A 20,647-nucleotide genomic window follows, 5' to 3' on the forward strand; every position below is an offset into this window, starting at 1 on the left:
AAAGACCAGGAAGCAAACATAAGATCATTTTAATTACAGATTGAAATACAGTGCAACAGATGAGACAAATACAATACTGTACCAGTTTTTAAAAACCTGAACCGTAAAGGTTTCGCATTCTAGTACACTTAAAACAAAAATTGCTTAGATAACAAAACTATGCTTCAAGTTGTTTTCGAAACAGTTCTGCACTAGGAACATACAAAGGGAAATGACCCGTTGTGCTTCTTTAACATGGAATAGGAGTCTGTGGGGTGCTGCTGGCGGAGCCCCCAGCCTCCGCCGGGTGAGGCGCACAGGGCCCACTCCAGACACCAGCTCCCCACAGCTTGGCCTCTCTGGTCTGCCGAAGGCATCATCCAGTCCACACTATGTTTAATAGTCCCAGTCAGCCAGGGGATTGCATACGTCTGGGAAGAAAATGGGAAATGTCCCCATTAAAAAAAAAATCAGTATATCTATAATCCAGTTTATCCATTCATAAATAAGGTTCAGATATGTTAGGAACATAAAAGCTAATGTCGAATATGATTTAGCAACAAATCCCACATGTGACAAAAATGGAGAATTGATTTTAGGTTATCAAATTACCTTGAATAAATCTCTCTGCTATCTTATAGAAGGATAATTTTCAGTAAGAATCAGGAGGTTCCCAGTTTTTTTAAAAAAAAAATCCATTCTCTATTAAAAAACCCTTAACATATTTTCAAAAATAAGGCCAATTTGTAGGACTTTGTCTGGAATCCAGTAATTTGAAAACAGCCAGCTAACATTGTTATGCAGTCACGCTGGGGTTTGACCTTAGGAGCCGCTGCAGCCACCTCTGCCTCTAAAGGCTGAATTCCTGCAGCCCATGGTGGGGTGGGGGGAAGTTGCAGCAACGGGCACAGCATGAGGGAGGGGCATGGCCTGCTGGGGCAGGACCCAGGTGTGCAATAATCATCTGTGGCATGTCACACAGAGGAGCTCAGAGCTATGGCGCGCAAGTGGATTGAATCAATTGGTGGTAAATTAATTCCTGCGAGGACTGATGGAGTCACAGAGCTCAAAGTCAGTCAGTAAAGGTTCAGGAGCGGGAAGAGGGCTGACCAGCTGCGGTCGGCTCTGGGAAGGGAAAACCAAGGGAAGTGCGTGCTATGCTTTTCCAAACCAAAGCCACAGCACAGTGGCTGCTTTCAAATATTAACAGGCAGCCATGTGAGTAAGCTGAGTTGAAGGAATTGTGATAAAATGAGAAATGATTTCATACAGGCAAATAACGTAAGAGCAGACTTGCTTCGATCCTGGCAGCTGGCAGCGGTAAAGTGGTGGGGGGAAGCATGGCCAGACAGCCCAGGAGCGAGTGACAGGCAGTGCTCCTTGAAGGAGCGAGAGGCCAGCACCTGTGCACAGCTGCCAGAGGCTTCGGTTTACCCTCAGCGGGGCTGGAAGACTGAGCATGGCCGCTTGGTGCTGTCCCCATGAATGGGCTGAGCCGCCCCAAGAGGTGAGTACCAGAGTGAGGTGAGGACAGAACACGTTGTCCTTGAAATGACCATGTTCAAATCCCATTTCAAATGCACCACAGAAAAATGAGCATGAGGTTTGTTGGAAAATAATTTCTCCCACAGTACAGTTGAGCTGATCTCTCCTCAGGTGACTATTCTAAACGTAAAAAAGGACATAGGAAAATAAAGGCCTGTTTCTCTTCTCTAAAAATACCTTATATGTACACAACAGTAATTGTTACAGGAGGACCCCGTGCATGAAGAGAACTGTGGAACAGAGGGCAGTGGTCTGTCTTCTCCCCAAGTACTTCATTCAAAACAGTTTTCAAGTTGTGGCCAAGAGCTGAGGGAAGCCATGGGGCTGGCAATGCGTCTTGAAGTGAATGGTGTTTGTTGTTACTGAACGATTTAACTTGGAAAGAAATGGCGCACAGCTTTCTTGAACCTCAGTACTGCAATCCATTCACTTAGTTTCTCCCAAGCTGCCTGGACGCTAGAAGTTGCTTCACAGGGTGGATGTGACAGACAGCTCCCCTGTGAAACCGCTGACAGGAGGGTAACGGGCTGTTCACAAAACAAAAAGCACTTGCCAACAGTGGGAGCTGTCACCTAGCCACACAAATGGTCCCTGGGCCTAATCCTAAAAGACAAGATCACAAGCTACAGCCATAACAGTGATGGCCAGGCCCCTTTCCTGAGCCGCTGGCAGACAGTGGGGCAGCAGGCTGGCCTCGCTCGTCAGACCGAGGTGTGGACGGAGGTGGCGGAGTGGGAGGGCGAGGAGCCCCGCTCAGATGAGGATGAGACAGCACGTGTGGCCACCTCCCGCTGTAGGCCCTCCACACGCTTCTGCAGCTCCGCCCTGACGGCCAGCAGCTCCTTGAGATTCTGGTGAATGGGCATCTGGAGGGAACAGAGACAAAGCTGCATTATCAGGCCATCCTCCTACCACAGCATTTCCACATGGAGATGCTGTTGGCTTCAGGAGTTTTTCACCACCCAGACTCCTGGAGTGGCCAAAGTCTCCTGAGGCGTTGACTCATCTCGCGTCAGGTGGACAATGGGACCCCATTCCATGAGCTTTGGCTGCCACTGAGGCTGTCCTGCAGCTCCAGAGGCTGAGCTGCTGAGCCGGGATGAAAAGGCACCATGGGGAGGCTCCCACAGTTTCTCAGAAGACAAGCAGGTGTGGGGACACTGCGCACCACGGATCAACCAAGGGCACCGTGTGCAGACTCGGCGCAAGCAGCGTCCTAAAGACTGCGTCAGAAATGTTTACACGCAGACCCCTTTCCAGCATCTCCATTATCTCTGTATTTTTGCATTTTTATAAATAGCTCTGCTGACTGAAAATCCTTCTGTTAAATCAGCACTTTCTACAACTTGAAGCTATGTTTTCATCAACCGGAGCAGGATCTGCCAGAAGGCCCCTGGAGCGGGCAGTGCCGGTAGCGGGTGGGGAGCCTCCCCAAGGGACCAGGCCCTTGCTCCTTGCTCAGCATCACCGCAATGCCTCACCCTAATTAGCTTTTCTCTTTTAAACCCATCAACTGCGGGACAGGGGTGAATATAAACAAGAAAGGTTTTCCTGGGGCATATGGGACATCCAGTCCTGCTATTTTATAGTCATAGCACCCAACCCACTCGCCTAAGCTGTCCCCAGCAGCTACTAGGGTGCGAGACATCCAAGACCCAGCTTTTCTCGCCTGGAGCTCTTTGGCTGGGGGCAAGGCTGACCAGAGCCTCAGACTGGGGCTGAGGGAGAAACAGGGTGGTGTCTGGGGAGCTCTCCAGCCTTCCCTGGTCTCTGATCCCGTGTGTAAACAGCAGCCACAGGGCTGGCTCCTAAGCCTCAGCCAGGCCCTGTGACTGGCCACATAACACCTTCCAGGGGTTTCTTCCCCCTGCCCTGAGGGGGCCTCAAGGCCCTCTGCAGTCTGGTTCCAGCCTGGCCCTCTGGCTCACCTTTCACCAGGTCCTGTCCCCGCTCCCTCAAAGACTGAGCTGTACCACCGTGTGTGCCAACGGTGATCAGCCCTCCTGGAGAGAGGGGGGAGATGGAAGGAGGATGAAAGCAAGACTGCAAGACAGCAGCCAGGTCCCTCTAATAATAGGGTGCTCAGTAACCAGCACCCAATGGGCTGAGAACAAATGGCCCCCTTGGGCAGGTCACAGGAAGAAAAGAGGGGACAGGAGTGGAGTGTGATGGCAAAGGCAGATCCCAGAGGCCTCTGGGAGGTGGCACCAGCTCCTCTCTTACCCTTAGGACCCATCTGGTATATTTTCCTGTCTGTAGGATCATTTAATTCTGATCAGATAAGGGAAGGCCTTGCAATCAAGCTCCCATTATCCATCTACAGGCATGTGGCCTCAGCAAGAAGCAAGACACGCAGGGAAATACACCACCGACACACACCCAGGGCAGAGGCCCAGCACTGCTCCAACGCACTGCTATCACTTCTTCACCAGCTGTTTGCATCTTTTCTCACATATTTCTTTTTCTTTTTTTTCTTTTTTTCTTTGAGGCGGAGTGCAGTCTCACTCTCTCTCCTAGGCTGGAGGCACGATCTCAGCTCACTGCAACCTCCACCTCCCAAATTCAAGTGATTCTCCTGCCTCAGCCTCCTGAGCAGCTTGGATTACAGGTGCCCGCCACCACTGTGTCTAATTTTTATATTTTTAATAGAGATGGGGTTTCACTATGTTGGCCAGGCTAGTCTCGAACTCCTGACGTCAAGTGATCTGCCCACCTTGGCTTCCCAAAGTGCTGGGATTACAGGCATAAGCCACCGCACCAGCCTACTCACATGTTCATTTGCAACAAATCAAGGGCATGCCTGAAGGAATAGAAAACTCGGAGGCTTAAACAGAGGATTGCGTTAGAGAAAATTCCCATCTAAGGGCCAGTCATGTTTGCCCCATGGGTGCTAGCATCACAAGACATAAGGCAAGACAGTCCCAAAGGAAACAGGATGCCCATGGGCCTTCCACACCCAGCCATCCTCTGATGGATGCCCAGAGAACCCCTTTCTCGGCAGCCAATTGAGCCACTGCCTTCTCAGAGAAAAGAGGCCCAACAGGCTTGCATCTCCCCTGTTGTTTACCCCCGTACTCCCTCCCCTCCCCTCCCCTCCCCCTCCTCTCTGCCCCACCAGGCTCCTCAGGCCCTGTCACTGGACACCCACACCAGCCACTGATCTCTGCCTGTCTTCACTGCACTCCCCAACCCCCATTCCCATCCACCTCGGTGCCGCCAGAGTGAGCTTTCTAGAACATACACTTGGCTTTGTCATGCAAACCCTGGGATGGTTCCCGCAAGCCCTGGAATGAAGTCCAAACTCCAACCTACCTCCCCAGCGTCCATCATCACCAAGGCCCAGCTCATTCCCCAACACACTGTTGTCCACACCTAGGAGGTGTCCGACACATGCCTATTGCATATAGGATAACAAGCTGTGGCGCATGGACTCTTTCTTGGTTCTCTCTTCTGTGTAGCACAGTGGAGGGAGAATGCAAAAAGCAGGACCACCCACCTATTACCCTCCGAGCACAGTGCACTTGGAATGGATTCACTTCCTGATCAACAATCCCCTGTGAGGTCCCAGCAAGGCTCAGGACCCTGCTGCAGATCAGGCGGTGAGTCACTGCAGAGACGGGATCTGACCCCGTCGGGGGCATCCTTCCACAACTACATGCACTGGGCAGCAAGATCTCAACCAAGTCACTGCTTGTCTGACCCTTCCCTCATTCTCTGCATCGTGGAATTGCTGGGAGTGTTAACTGGGGTCATGTGTGTACACAGCCCACTGGCACACAAGAGGACTGCAGCTTACAGGCGCTTTTGCTGTGGTTTCCATCATCATCATTGCAGGTGACTTCGCTTCCGTGTGTGAGAATCTGGCCACATCTGGGAACAGATCTGTCACGCAGTTTGTAGGTTTTAGGAAAGATCTGTTCCCTGCCTCACGTGGGGGGCAAGAATCTGAGCCTGGGTGTGCCCCTGTGGGACCCTACTCTAACCCTCTCTGCTGCTCAGCATTTCTTCACCTCTGCAACCTGCTGCACAAGGGGGAGCATGGCGGGGGCACGGGGGCCTCCTGCAGTAATCGAGAGGTTCCGTTTAGCCAAAGGCACTTCAGATCAGGCATAGTTCTGCTGGATTTTCTGCTAATGTTAATGACATTCCACCAACCACCTGGTCCTTTGAGTCACCAAGAATATTACCTGGTAACCCTGTGTGGTTTAAATAACATAGTGACTTCTGACACTCTGTAGCCCGTCTTCCCTGTTGCTAAAACAGATGAAATAGAAGCCACCCAGGACGGAAAAACTCAGCAAAATGCCTAAGCAGAAATACACACCAGTGAAGAGGAAGGTGCTGGAAGGGGGATGTAGGCTTTGGTTCCCAAGTTGACCACTGACTGGCAAGAAGTGCTTGATGGGCCCCTGTGTTTAGCATCTTAAATAATGCACCTGAGGTCAGAAAGGAGAGCAGTGCTGGACCCGGACTCCAGTGACAGGGCAGCAGGTCACCCTGCACTTAGACGTCTTGGGCTGAAAGCCAGGACAGAAGATGCTAATGGGACCAGCAACCTCTCATGCTCACTGATAGTTTCTGGGCACATGGGCCATTTCAAAGACAGCTCGCCTTCAAACTCAATTCTCATTTGAGGAAGGATTCAATCTAATGACAAGCAGTTATTAGATTAATACCTTAAAAGATCAATTAATAATAAGCGGGGACTAGTCTTGCAGAGCAGGAAGTCTAAAGGGAGAGATAAATATAATTTTTTTTTTTTTGAGACGGAGTCTCACTCTGTCGCCTAGGCTGGAGTGCAGTGGCGCGATCTCATCTCAGCTCACTGCAACCTCCGCCTCCCGGGTTCAAGCGACTCTCCTGCCTCAGCTTCCTGAGTAGCTGGGATTACAGGCGTGCGCTACCACGCCTGGCTAATTTTTGTATTTTTAGTAGAGACAGGATTTCACCATGCTGGTCAGGCTGGTCTCAAACTTCTGACCTCGGCCTCCCAAAGTGCTAGGATTACAGGCGTGAGTCACTGTGCCCAGCCAGAAATGTAATTTTTTTTTTTTAAAGAGGAAGAAGGAAGCTAAGATGATGCCAGAAGCTCAGATGGTAGCCAAGTGGCGGAGGACGTGGGGAGCTGGAGCCATTGGGCAGCCACAGAAGGTGATGTCTGGGCTGTCAAGCAGGAGCAAAAGGCCTCTCCGCAGGAAGGTGGAACGTGGACTCAAGGCAGACTGCGGCAGGGAGAGTAGGTAGAAGGCTGTTCCAATATCCCAGAGGACTGGGTGTGGAGGGGAGACCTGAGGGAGAGGCCAGTGGGGACAGGACATGTTTAGGGTGGGCAGGTGTGAGTCCTCTGTAGGCTGAGGGGCAAGAGCCACCAGAGGTAGCAGGAATAAACGCAGGTTCAAGGGGCTGGAGAGAGCAGATGTGCGGGAGGAACTGGCCTGCAGCTGAGGGGCGCGCCTCTTCATTCACTCATGCATTCAGTCAGTCACATTTGTCGAGTCTCTGTTAGTTGCCAAACACCATGTTAGATCCTGAGGGCCCTGTGGTTTCAAAGCCTGTGGTCTGTAGGTGCCACAGCAGGCAGGCAAATACGCCAGTGCAGTACTGAATACCTTGGGGAATTCTGCAGACCGATTATTACCAGCACCTCCGCTCTCTTTCTCAAAGTAGGCTAGTTTGGGCAACAAACATAGGGCCACCAGAGCACTAGGTGAACAGAGAAGAGGGCGCTCAACAGGAAAGGCTCCAGGGCAGCATGAGTCCCAGCAGCTCCCTGGCTAGTGGGAGGGGGACACAGATGCAAGTCTCTCCTATCCAAGGAAGACTGGGAAGAGCTGAAAGAGGTGATCAAACACTAGTTGTTTTCATATATGTGAAGACACACAGGGTGGCTCATTCACATGGGGCATCTGCTTCAAGCAGGGGGAGGGCATGTACAGGGGAAATGTGGCTAAGGGCAACCCTGGGATGCAGGAGCTCCCCCACAGCCAGGACTCCTTCCCACCTCCCCAGGCCCAGCGTACAAGTACTGGGCTGAGTGAGCACCGATCACAGTGTTCTGGAAAACACTCCTGAGGTCGTAAGGGTGGCAGGGCCAACTCAGAGGGTCCAGAGGAGAAAAGCATTTGCAGCAGAAGCTGTGTGGAACAAAACAGAAAGCCATCTGGGAAAGAGGAGGCAAGTGATGACCAGCCTGGTCTGTGGTAAAGGGCAAAGGATCCAGTAAGGAGTGGCCAAGCAGCAGCCTGGGGCAGCGGGGCACACCCAGCAGATGGATCATGGAGCTAAGGCTACCAGTGAGGGAGCTTTCCAGCTGGCAGGCTGGGGTACTATAGTGACGTATCCCTGAGGTTCCAGGGCCAGGCAGCTGAAAAGGAACATGAGCAGTTCAGACTGCCCCATGGCTAGTGGAGCATGGAGATGATATGGAGATCAGGAATACCCTAGGTGAGAGGGATGGGGGAGCAGGAGGATGGAGAGGAAAGACAGATTTCTGTATCGTTGGCTGACAGAGCAATGCTGTTTAACAATGCCCTGTGTACACGCTCCTGATGGACTGCAGTTAAACTCTGAGAGTATTCAACTCAAAAGAAAAATTTCAGGTCTGGCCCAGTGGTGCACGCCCATAATCCCAGCACTTTGGGAGGCCGAGGCGGGCGGACCACCTGAGGTCAGGAGTTTGAGACTAGCCTGGCCAACATGACAAAACCCTGTCTCTACTAAAAATACAAAAATTTGCCAGGCATGGTGCTGTGCACCTGTAATCCCAGCTACTTGGGAGGCCGGGGCAGGAGAATCACTTGAGCCTGGGAGGCAGGGGTTGCAGTGAGCCAAGCTCATGCCACTGCACTCCAGCCTGGGTGACAGAGCAAGACTCCGTCTCAAAAACTAACTAACTAACTAAATAAATGAATAAATAAATAAATAAATGAGTAAGAAAAAGAAAAGTCTCAGCAGACAGTTACCTGTCCATGGAGGTATGGGCTGCCTCTACCCGTCTTCTTCACCACCCAGAACCAATCACGCCCTGGCCACCCAGGTGGAGATTGGGAGTGCAGGGCAGGACGGAATCCAAACCACAACACAGTGGAGGATGTGGGGAGCCCTTCAGGAACCCGCAGCCAGAGCTCAGCCACTGAACACAAAGACAGGACACAGGCTTGGCGGACTGGCCCCTGTAGTGCACCATTCTCTAATTTTGTTCAATCTCAGAAAATATTATAGTGAAAAAGTGTGGCAGGGAGGGGCAAACTCTCCCCCTTCTTCAAAGGAGCACCTGTTCTGTGACTCAGCAACCTGCCCTCCTACTGCTGGACTAACAGGGTCTATGTACTGTAACCTGATGCATTTTCCACGTCTTTCTACCACGTCTCTGTGGAAACAGGGAGAAGGGCTGCCACCTCACCCTCCAGACCTGCAGTAAAGTAGTTTATAAGACAAAGGGTCAAGCACTGGAACACATGGCATTTTATGTACCTCATCAGTATGAGACAGAAGTGCTAAGGTTTTTAACTTTAACCCAGCAAACAGCATCAGAGTTGGTGTACGGGCAGAACCTCCTGGAACATGAATGCAAAGGATTGAACCCTGACAGGCAAGGGCAGAAGACAGTTAGTATGGTATGTGAATATCTACCATTAACACATTTTCATACCGCCATCTTTACTTGGAAAAAAAGGCATACCCTCTCATTCATGAAAAGAAAAACAAAAAGATACCTGAGGTCTCTTCCGTGGATTCCATCGTACATAATAGTTTACCCACAATTCCAAATGACTCAGACTAGCAACGGGATATAACACATGGTTTTCATAATTCACAAAGAAGGGATTAGAAAACTCATCTAGCTGGCTATTGATATACGACCATAAAGATATCGTCTTTGTATATACATCCTGAAAAACAAAAAAGAACATTGGAAATAAACTTTTCTTCATATCATCAAGAATTAGTATTACACCAAGAAAAGGACTTGAATAATGAAGTGAATTCAAACGCTGAAAACTTCATGAACATTTACTAGGTCCCAGCCCTACCTTCTTCCCACTCATGGCCTGATGGCGGGATGAATGAAAACACACTGCTTGCTGTCCTGGAAAAACATATTGCTGAAGTTAGGTAGCATCCGACAACTGTGGCTATGGAAAGGCAGAGTGAGAACTTTCTAACAACCACAGGATGACAGGGTCCACCAACAACAAATGCAATTTTCAATTCTGGTGGAAGGTTTGCTTTTGTGGGCTGGGCACAGTAGCTCAAGCCTATAAGGCCAGCACTTTGGGAGGCCACATTGCGAGGACTGCTTGAGGCAGGAGTTTGAGACTAGCCTGGGCAACACAGTGAGACTTTGTCTCCACAATAAATAAATAAGTAAATTTAAAGATTAGCCAAGTATAGTCCCAGCTCCTCAAGAGGCTGAGGTGGCAGAATTGCTTGAGGCCAGGAGTTTGAGGCTGTAGTGAGCTATGACTGTGCTGCTGTACTCCAGCCTAAGCAATAGAGCAAGACCCTGCCTCTAAAAGAAAATAGAGCTTTTGTGACTCCTTTTTTTTTGAGATGGAGTCTCATTCTGTCACCCAGGCTGGAGTGCAGTGGCACAATCTCGGCTCACTGCAATGTTGGCCTCCCAGGTTCAAGCAATTTTCCTGCCTCAGCCTCCCGAGTAGCTGGGGACTACAGGCACACACCACCACGCCCAGCTAATTTTTGTATTTTTTGGTGGAGATGGGGTTTCACCGTGTAGCCCAGGCTGGTTTTGAACTCCTGACCTCAAGTGATCCTCCCACCTCGGCCTCCCAGAGTGCTGGGATTATAGGTGCAAGCCACCACGCCCGGCTGTGACTCTTAATATTGAGAAATGAGAATAGAATTTACAGTTAAGATTCCTTGTGCTGGAAAATCAGAGCTATCTGGAGGAAAATGTGCTGTGGTGGCAGGCTGGAGAAGCTTTATAAAGACAAGTAAATATATCACTAAGTTATCTCTTCTTCCCCTAATTTTGTAGTACACTATTCAGAAACACTGCACCTACTTGCATTGCTCATCTGAACAAAAACACCCAAATGTGCAGGCATGGTGAGGCAGGTAAATATTAAACAATGGATCAAGCACAACGACAAAGTCAAATGAGAAAATGGCAAGGCCAACAGCATTTTCTCCCATTCTGCTGCTGACTTCCCATGAGCTATCTAAATACAGGAACATTCAATTAGGACCATTTCAATTTTTATACATTTATTTATAAGAGAAACACCAACAATAATTCAAAGGATCTGGAAGAGCTAAAATAATCCTGAAAAAGAACAAAGTAGGAAGGCTCATACTTCCCATTTTCAAAACTTATCACAAAGCTACAGTAATCAATGCCAGTGGTGCTGGCGTAAGGACAGACATGCAGATCAATGGAACAGAACAGAAAGCACAGAAATGAACTCTCTGACATTTACGGTCAACTGATCTTCAACAAGGGTGGCAAGAAAATTGAATGAGGGAAAGAAAATCTTTCCAACAAATGGTGCTGGGACAGCTAGAAAGCCAACACACAAAAGAATGAAGTTGGATCCTTAATTCACACCGTATACAAATGTTACCTCAAAACGGATCACAGACCTCAATGTAAGAGCTAAAAGTATAAAGTTCTTAGAAGAAAACATAGGAGCAAATCTTCATGACTTTGGGTTAAGCAATGGTTTCTTAGATATGATACCAAAAGTGTAAGCAGCAAGAGAAAAAAGAAATTGCACTTTATCAAAATGAAAACGTTTTGTGCTTCAAAGAACACCCATGAAGAAAGTAAAAAAAAAAAAAACAAAACCCATAGAGTGGGATAAAATTTTTGCAAATCATGTATCTTATAAGGGACTTGAATATACAAAGAATGTATAAGGAACTCTTACAACTCCATAATAAAAAGGACAAACAACACAATTTTAAAATGAACTAAGGATCTGAATACACACTCTCCACAGAAGATATGCAAATGGCCAATAAGCACATGGAAATATGCTCAACATGATTAGTCGTTGGGGAAATGCAAATCTAAAACCACAACATACCACTTCCCACTCACTAGGATGGCTATAATTTTTTAAAAAGGAAAATAGTAAGTGTTGGTGAAATGTGGAGAAATTGGAAGCCTCAGACATTGCTCGTGTGTGCAACTGCTTTGGAAAACAATCTGGTAGTTTCTCAATAGGTTAAATGAAGTTGCCATATGACCCGGCAATTCCACTCGCAGGTATAAATGAATGAAGGCATATGTCCACATAAAAACTTGTACATGAATGGTTATAGTAGCATTATTCCTAAAAGCCAAAATGTGGAAACAACCCAAATTTCTATCAACCAGTGAATGGATAAACAAAATGCAGTCTATCCATATAATGGAATATTGCTCAGCCATAACAAGGATGTATTGGTACATAGATGAACCTTGAAAACGTTATGCTAAGCGAAGGAAGACAGTCATAGACGTTCACCTGTTGTATAATTCCATTTCTATGAAATGTCCAGAATAGGCAAATCCATAGAGACAGAAAGCAGATTGATGGTTGCTAGGGGATAAGGGTGGGGAAAATGGGAAGTAATTGCTACTGAGTATGCCATTTCTTTTGGGGGTGACAGAAATTTTATAAAATTAGGCCAGGCACAGTGGCTTACACCTATAATCCCAGCACTTTGGGAGGCCAAGGCAGGAGCATCACTTGAGGCCAAGAGTTTGAGACCAGCCTGGGCAACATAGCAAGACTCCCATCACTACAAAAAATAGAAATAAAAATAAAGAAATTTCATGAAATTAGATATTGGTAATGGCAGCAAAATATGTGAATATGCTAGAACCATGAAATTGTACATTTTAGATGGGTGAATTTTACGGTATGTAAATTATGTATCAAGAGAGCTCATTTAAGAATGAATTTTGCACTCCTCCTCTCAAAAAAAAAAAAAAAAAAAAAAAAAAAAGATAAAACCATGGTTAAAAGTCTGTATATGAACTTCATTCTTCTGTTTCTGGTTTTATTTGTTTTAAATGGCTTTGAGATATAATTCACATAACATAAAATCACTCTTTTAAAAATGTTTTTGTTTTTATTAGGAGGTTAACAAGTCCCCATCACGCTGGGCCTGCAGCAGTGTGGATTTTACTCTAACTGCAGTGGGAAGCAGGGGAGAGGCACATGATCAGATTTCAGTTACTGAATGCTCCCGCTGGTTGCTATGTTTAGAATGGACTACTGAAGGTCAGAAAGAGAATCAGGGAAGCCCATTCCTGGGTTTCTGCCTTAGTCCAGATGTGAGACAGTAGGGGCATGAGACAGTAGGGGCTTGAGCTAGGCTTATAGCTGTAAGGCAGTTAAGAAGTGGCAGATTAAGAATATACTTTGGGCCTGTAATCCTAGCACTTTGGGAGGCTGAGACAGGTGGATCACCTGAGGTCAGGAGTTCAAGACCAGCCTGCCCAACATGGCGAAACCCTGTCTCTACTAAACATACAAAAAATTAGCCAGGTGTGGTGGTGGGTGCCTGTAATCCCAGCTACTCGGAAGGCTGCGGTAGGAGAATCGCTTGAACCTAGGAGGCAGAGCTTGCAGTGAGCCGAGATCGCACTACTATACTCCATCCCAGGCAACAAGAGCAAAACGCCATCTCAAATAAAATATATATACTTTAGGACAAGGTCAGCAGCATTCACCAAGGGACTGGGTGTGGTAGCCAGAGTGAGGGTGAGGAAGGAGTGGAAGCTGACTCCTGTGTATTTGGCCTTGGCATCTGGATGGCCAGTGGTGCTGTGTACTGAGCAGGGGAGGAGCAGGAAAAGGCATTTAGGTCCCTGAGGCAAGACAAAGTCACCTAGAAAGACAGAACAAGAGTTGAGGGGAGAAGAGGACCTGGGACTGGGCCCAGGTGACTCCAACTTTAGAGACTGGTTAAAATGGCAGCCAGTCAGAGGAGACTGAGCAGGGGAGGCCAAGGAGGCAGGGAAGAGGCAGGACAAGGTGGGGTCACAGAATGAAGGTGCTGTCAACTGTGGGGACGCTGCTGAGAGAGGGGGAGGTGGGTGTTACTGACAGACTGTTTTCTCCTGAATTCTATATTGTCCTAACATACTCAGCTCACAGGCAGTAGTCCTTGTCTATTAACAGGACCATACTCCTTAAGTTGCCTTTTTCCAATGTCTTCTCACTTTTGACCACGTCTTTCTTCTATCCCACACTGAGGAAAGAAGAAAGAGGCGAGACGTAACTCTGAGAAGTTTGGTAACTGCTTCTTTACTACTTTGATGTAAAAAAGTGTTAGCTTGCTACCTAAAGTGGGCTTTTTGGCTAATCGGCAGACTCCATTTCCAAGGCCTTCAAGTACAATCTGGCCAACACCACAGAGGACGAAAAGCAGAATCCCACAGCTTTGGAGTTGGTGCAGTGGAGACTACATGAACTTGGAGTCAGGAGGTCCAGGGTCTAGCACTCATCTACTCCTGAAAGAGCCATGGGCTCGCTGGGTCCCAGCCCCCCATGCCTAGAAAGGAAGGGGCTTGTGTTAGATACATGCGGTGGGGCTGGCCAGAACCCTGGGAGTGCATTTACAGTCAGCAATAGCACCAGAGCACAGTCCTCCCTCCCCTCAGCCCTCCTACAGTGGCACTTCCTAGAAGAGGTGCCTGAGCCACACGGAAAGCAACAGACAAGGACACAGTATACTCACGTCTTTGAATCGCTGCTGTTCACAGTTGCACAAAAAGGTCCCAAAAAGACAGCTATAAAGGTGATCCAAAATTGTAATCAAGAATAGCTCATTAAACTCGAATGCTGAAGGAAACTTAAATGAAGAGAAAAACAAGGTTTAGTCATAGAGTCCAATTTCTAAAAGTAATATTACTTTTGTATGAAAGACAGTGAAACTATAACTTGGAATATAGTCAAAGATTTAAAGGAAGACTGAGCCCAAGTAAAGTTCAACTACCTACAGTTTTAAGTCCAAACTTATAGATCTGGCTGAGAAACAACCAGAAGCAACTCAATTTGTCGTACTCAATGCCCAGAAAAGCTTATGTAGCTTCCACTTCTCACCATGGCGGTAGAAGAGAGCCCAGACTCACCCTTCTGCCAGAAACATCTAGCAAGCTGGATACAATGTAAGAAATGACTGTTTTCAGACATTGGCAACAGGCAGTACTGGACTGTGACCCTGAGAGAAGGGAAACAAATGAGGGGAGCCCTGCTATTATGCCAGCTTCCCCGCTGCAGCCACATCCCAGGCTGGGGGTAGGGGGAGCAGTAGATCCAGTCATAACATGTACCCAAAGTGACTCAAGAAGAAATAGAAAATCCGAATAGCTCTGCATCTATTAAATAAACAACTCCTAGTTAAGAACCTTCCTGCAAAGACAACTCCATGACCATACAGCCCTGAATTCTCTTTTTTTTTTTTTTTGAGACAGAGTCTCACTGTGTCCCCCAGGCTGGAGTGCAATGGTGCCATCTTGGCTCACTGCAAACTCTGCCTCCCGGGTTCAAGTGATTCTCCTGCCTCAGCCTCCTGAGTAGCTGGGATTATAGGCACACGCCTCCACGCCCAGCTAATTTTTGTATTTTTAGTAGAGACGGGGTTTCACCATGTTGGTCCAGCTGGTCTCAAACTCCTGACCTCATGATCCACCCGCCTCAGCCTCCCAAAGTGCTGGGATTACAGCACCCCTGACTTCTTACCAGTGTAAATGACCAAGCTGAACCTGGCAACATATTTTAACAAGGTAATACAACATGACCAAGTGGGGTTTACTTTAGGAACGTAAGACTGGCTTAACATATGAAAATCTATGTTACAAAGCAAATCAATTACTGTAATTCACCATATTGGCAGAGTGAGGAAGCAAAACTACAGATCATCTTGATTGTTTTAGGTAATTCTTGATGGAGTTTTGCAGAATTCCAATGAAGACTATTACCATTGCCAGCAGGTTCTAGTCAGTAGCTGGCGTGTTGTGGCCATGAGATGATCTGGAAGCGATAATAATCACCATAACAGCAGGCATGTACTGAGGGCTTACCATGTGCCAGAACTAATGTAAAAACACAGTAAAATATTCATCACCTACTAAATGAAGCAAAGCCAAACAGTACTACCCAGCATACTGGTATTTAAGTCAGTTTACTTAAAAACCTATTCTTCAATCAGAGTGCTGTGTGCACACTATCATTACAAATCTTCACGTCTCCAGAGTGATCATATCAGGATCACTGGTAGACAAGTTTATTTTTTAGTTTAGCTTTACTACTTTACTAGACTAGCAACAGGCTTTTCTGTTAGAACAATGGTCAATCCAGGACTGTCCAAACTCCACCTGAAACTGTTTTCTTCACCAGGCTATTACATTAGCTTAATTAAGGAATTACACTCAGATACCGTGGATTAAGATTTGCTTCTCTCTCCATCTTAAGGATTGCTCTCATAGAAACACACAACTCTTCTAAGGAATCCCATCAGAATATTACTGCTTCAGAAACCTCTGGAAACTAACTCTGCTGGTTCTCACTGGCATCCTTGTTCTTAGATGAACTAAATCAACGATGTGATGTCTCTGGCTAAAATGCTAACAATATCTACTGGTTAATCCTTTCTTGGAGCCTTTAAGATTGCCCCTTGCAACTCTGACAGTGGCCTCACATTTCAAACGGCTATCTTTCTCTATTTCTTTCTCTCTCTCTCTCTCATTCATGCATTTATTTATTTAAGACAGGGTCCCACTTTGTTGCCTAGGCTGGAGTGCAGTGGTGCAATTGTGGTTCGCTGCAGCCTCAACCTCCAAGGCTCAAGCAATCCCTCCCACCTCAGCCTGCCAAGTAGCTGGGACTACTGCCACAACCCAGCTAGTTTTTCTTTTCTTTTTCTTTTTTTTTTGTAGAGACAAGGTCTAGCTATGTTGCCTAGGCTGTTCTTGAGCTCCTGATCTCAAGTGATCCTCCCATCTCAGCCTCCTAAAGTGCTGGGATTACAGGCATGAGCCATCGTGCCCGGCTCAAATGGCTATCTTTTAAAAGGCCAGGCACACTATATCCAATCTTCCCAGGACTTCTCTATGCTGCTTAGTTATGCCCTATTCATAAATTATTGGCACCACAGAATTTGTGAATTGTAAGCAAATATATGACATTTTTGTGTACTGAAGCCTTATTAAATCAAGGATAGGGAAAGATCCAGGGTTTTGTCCTATATTTTACAATTCTTAAACTTTTAAAAATAAATTTTTATTAACAAGATAGCAAATTACTGACATATTTTCAAGCCATATAAGTGCTATGAACTGAATATTTGTATCCCCCCAAAATTTCTATGTTGAAATTCTAATCCCCAAGGTGTAGTATGAGGAACTGGGGCCTTTGGGAAGTGATTAGGTCATGAGGGTAGAGCTCTTGTGAATGGGATTAGTGCCCTTTTAAAAGAGGCCCAAGAGAGCTCTCTTGTCCCTTCCATGATGTCAGGTTACAGTGAAAAGACAGCTAATCTATGAATCAGGAAGCAAACCCTCACCAGACACTGAATCTGCTGGGGCCTTGATCTTGGATTTCCCGACCTCCAGAACTGTGAGAAGTAAGTTTCTGTTGTTCATAAACCACCTCAGCTTATGATATTTTGCTACAGCAGCCCAAACAGACTATGACAATGAGTCTTCATTCCTAGCCCCTGAGCCTGCATTGTAGATCTGGGAGCTTGGGAAGGTGTGTTCTAGAGTCAGTGACAACAAGCCTTATTCTGACCACTGGGTACCAGATATGGGAGGTCAAAGTGGGCAGGGCTCAGTCCAAGCCCATCAGTACCCATGAAAACTGGAAAACAAAGGCTCCATCTACTCATGTTGGGTCAAGGCTGCCATTTATACTCAGGGGTTGTCATGGCATTAAGCTCAACTCAGAAAACAGCTCAATGAGGGAAACAGTAGCAGGTGGAGTAATACAAATGAAAGATTAGGTCGCTGCAATTCATAGTTTGTTTTGGCCTCTTCTCCTGGAAGCTGTACCCTTTACCTAAAAGTATGATTTCCAAAAATACATAGCACAGTAATCTATAATAAAATTCTGCACCTTTTTTTTTTTTAATTGTTTTACAGACAGGGTCTCACTCTGTCACCCAGGCTGGAGTGCACTGCTACAATCATACTTCACTGTAACCTTGAACTCCTGGATTGAAGCAATCCTCCTGCCTCAGCCTCCCGAGTAACTGGGACTACAGGTGCACACCACCATGCCTGGCTATATTTTTTTTCATTATACTTTAAGTCCTAGGGTACATGTGCATAACGTGCAGGTTTGTTACATACGTATACTTGTGCCATGTTGGTGTGCTGCACCCATCAACTCGTCAGCACCCATCAACTCGTCATTTACATCAGGTATAACTCCCAGGACAATCCCTCCCCCTACCCCCCTCCCCATGATAGGCCCCAGTGTGTGATGTTCCCCTTCCCGAGTCCAAGTGATCTCATTGTTCAGTTCCCACCTATGAGTGAGAACATGTGGTGTTTGGTTTTCTGTTCTTGCGATAGTTTGCTGAGAATGATGGTTTCCAGCTGCATCCATGTCCCTACAAAGGACACAAACTCATCCTTTTTTATGGCTGCATAGTATTCCATGGTATATATGTGCCACATTTTCTTAATCCAGTCTGTCACTGATGGACATTTGGGTTGATTCCAAGTCTTTGCTATTGTGAATAGTGCCACAATAAACATACGTGTGCATGTGTCTTTATAGCAGCATGATTTATAATCCTTTGGGTATATACCCAGTAATGGGATGGCTGGGTCATATGGTACTTCTAGTTCTAGATCCTTGAGGAATCGCCATGCTGTTTTCCATAATGGTTGAACTAGTTTACAATCCCACCAACAGTGTAAAAGTGTTCCTATTTCTCCACATCCTCTCCAGCACCTGTTGTTTCCTGACTTTTGAATGATCGCCATTCTAACTGGTGTGAGATGGTATCTCATTGTGGTTTTGATTTGCATTTCTCTGATGGCCAGTGATGATGAGCATTTTTTCATGTGTCTGTTGGCTGTATGAATGTCTTCTTTTGAGAAATGTCTGTTCATATCCTTTGCCCATTTTTTGATGGGGTTGTTTTTTTCTTGTAAATTTGTTTGAGTTCTTTGTAGGTTCTGCATATTAGCCCTTTGTCAGATGAGTAGATTGCAAAAATTTTCTCCCATTCTGTAGGTTGCCTGTTCACTCTGATGGTAGTTTCTTTTGCTGTGCAGAAGCTCTTTAGTTTAATTAGATCCCATTTGTCAATTTTGACCTTTGTTGCCGTTGCTTTTGGTGTTTTAGACAAGAAGTCCTTTCCCATGCCTATGTCCTGAATGGTATTACCTAGGTTTTCTTCTAGGGTTTTTATGGTATTAGGTCTAACATTTAAGTCTCTAATCCATCTTGAATTAGTTTTCGTATAAGGAGTAAGGAAAGGATCCAGTTTCAGCTTTCTACTTATGGCTAGCCAATTTTCCCAGCACCATTTATTAAATAGGGAATCCTTTCCCCATTTCTTGTTTTTCTTAGGTTTGTCAAAGATCAGATGGTTGCAGATGTGTGGTATTATTTCTGAGGGCTCTGTTCTGTTCCATTGGTCTATATCTCTGTTTTGGTACCAGTACCATGCTGTTTTGGTTACTGTAGCCTTCTAGTATAGTTTAAAGTCAGGTAGCATGATGCCTCCAGTTTTGTTCTTTTGACTGAGGATTGTCTTGGCAATGAGGGCTCTTTTTTGGTTCCATATGAACTTTGAAGCAGTTTTTTCCAATTCTGTGAAGAAACTCATTGGTAGCTTGATGGGGATGGCACTGAATCTATAAATTACCTTGGGCAGTATGGCCATTTTCACAATATTGATTCTTCCTATCCATGAGCATGGTATGTTCTTCCATTTGTTTGTGTCCTCTTTTATTTCACTGAGCAGTGGTTTGTAGTTCTCCTTGAAGAGGTCCTTTACATCCCTTGTAAGTTGGATTCCTAGGTATTTCATTCTCTTTGAAGCAATTGTGAATGGAAGTTCATTCATGATCTGGCCCTCTGTTTGTCTGTTACTGGTGTATAAGAATGCTTGTGATTTTTGCACATTTATTTTGTATCCGGAGACTTTGCTGAAGTTTCTTATCAGCTTAAGGAGATTTTGGGCTGAGACAATGGGGTTTCCTAAGTATACAATCATGTCATCTGCAAACAGGGACAATTTGACTTCTTCTTTTCCTAACTGAATACCCTTTATTTCTTTCTCTTGCCTGATTGCCCTAGCCAGAACTTCCAACACTATGTTGAATAGGAGTGGTGAGAGAGGGCATCCCTGTCTTGTGCCAGTTTTCAAAGGGAATTTTTCCAGTTTTTGCCCATTCAGTATGATATTGGCTGTGGGTTTGTCATAAATAGCTCTTATTATTTTGAGATACGTTCCATCAATACCAAATTTATTGAGCGTTTTTAGCATGAAGGGCTGTTGAATTTTGTCAAAGGCCTTTTCTGCATCTATTGAGATAATCATGTGGTTTTTGTCTTTGGTTCTGTTTACATGCTGGATTACGTTTATTGATCTGCGTATGTTGAACCAGCCTTGCATCCCAGGGATGAAGCCCACTTGATCATGGTGGATAAGCTTTTTGATGTGCTGCTGGATTCGGTTTGCCAGTATTTTATTGAGGATTTTTGCATCGATGTTCTTCAGGGATATTGGTCTAAAATTCTTTTTTTGTTGTGTCTCTGCCAGGCTTTGGTATCAGGATGATGTTGGCCTCATAAAATGAGTTAGGGAGGATTCCCTCTGTTTCTATTGATTGGAATAGTTTCAGAAGGAATGGTATCAGATCCTCCTTGTACCTCTGGTAGAATTCAGCTGTGAATCCATCTGGTCCTGGACTTTTTTTGGTTGGTAGGCTATTAATTATTGCCTCAATTTCAGAGCCTGCTATTGGTCTATTCAGGAATTCAGCTTCTTCCTGGTTTAGTCTTGGGAGAGTGTAAGCGTCCAGGAAATTATCCATTTCTTCTAGATTTTCTAGTTTATTTGCGTAGAGGTGTTTATAGTATTCTCTGATGGTAGTTTGTATTTCTGTGGGGTCGGTGGTGATATCCCCTTTATCATTTTT

At 46.0% G+C, this 20,647-nt stretch overlaps 1 protein-coding gene across 5 annotated transcripts in view; it reads right to left on the reverse strand.

Moving 5' to 3' along the window:
• Window positions 1-12: 12 nt before the first annotated feature.
• The window catches only part of MTMR1 (myotubularin related protein 1), an 80,264-nt gene continuing 59,629 nt past the window's right edge, over window positions 13-20,647 (reverse strand). For all 5 annotated transcript variants that reach the window (XM_073013363.1, XM_073013359.1, XM_073013361.1 and 2 more), the window contains 3 exons: window positions 14,224-14,337; window positions 9,240-9,416; window positions 13-2,390 (listed from right to left, as the gene is read on the reverse strand). In XM_073013363.1, coding sequence (XP_072869464.1) covers window positions 2,226-2,390; window positions 9,240-9,416; window positions 14,224-14,337 — 456 coding nt within the window. In that variant the 3' untranslated portion in view covers window positions 13-2,225. The remainder of the gene's footprint in view (window positions 2,391-9,239; window positions 9,417-14,223; window positions 14,338-20,647) is intronic.

This window comes from Chlorocebus sabaeus, chromosome X (assembly GCF_047675955.1).
Source record: "Chlorocebus sabaeus isolate Y175 chromosome X, mChlSab1.0.hap1, whole genome shotgun sequence".
Taxonomy (NCBI): domain Eukaryota; kingdom Metazoa; phylum Chordata; class Mammalia; order Primates; family Cercopithecidae; genus Chlorocebus; species Chlorocebus sabaeus.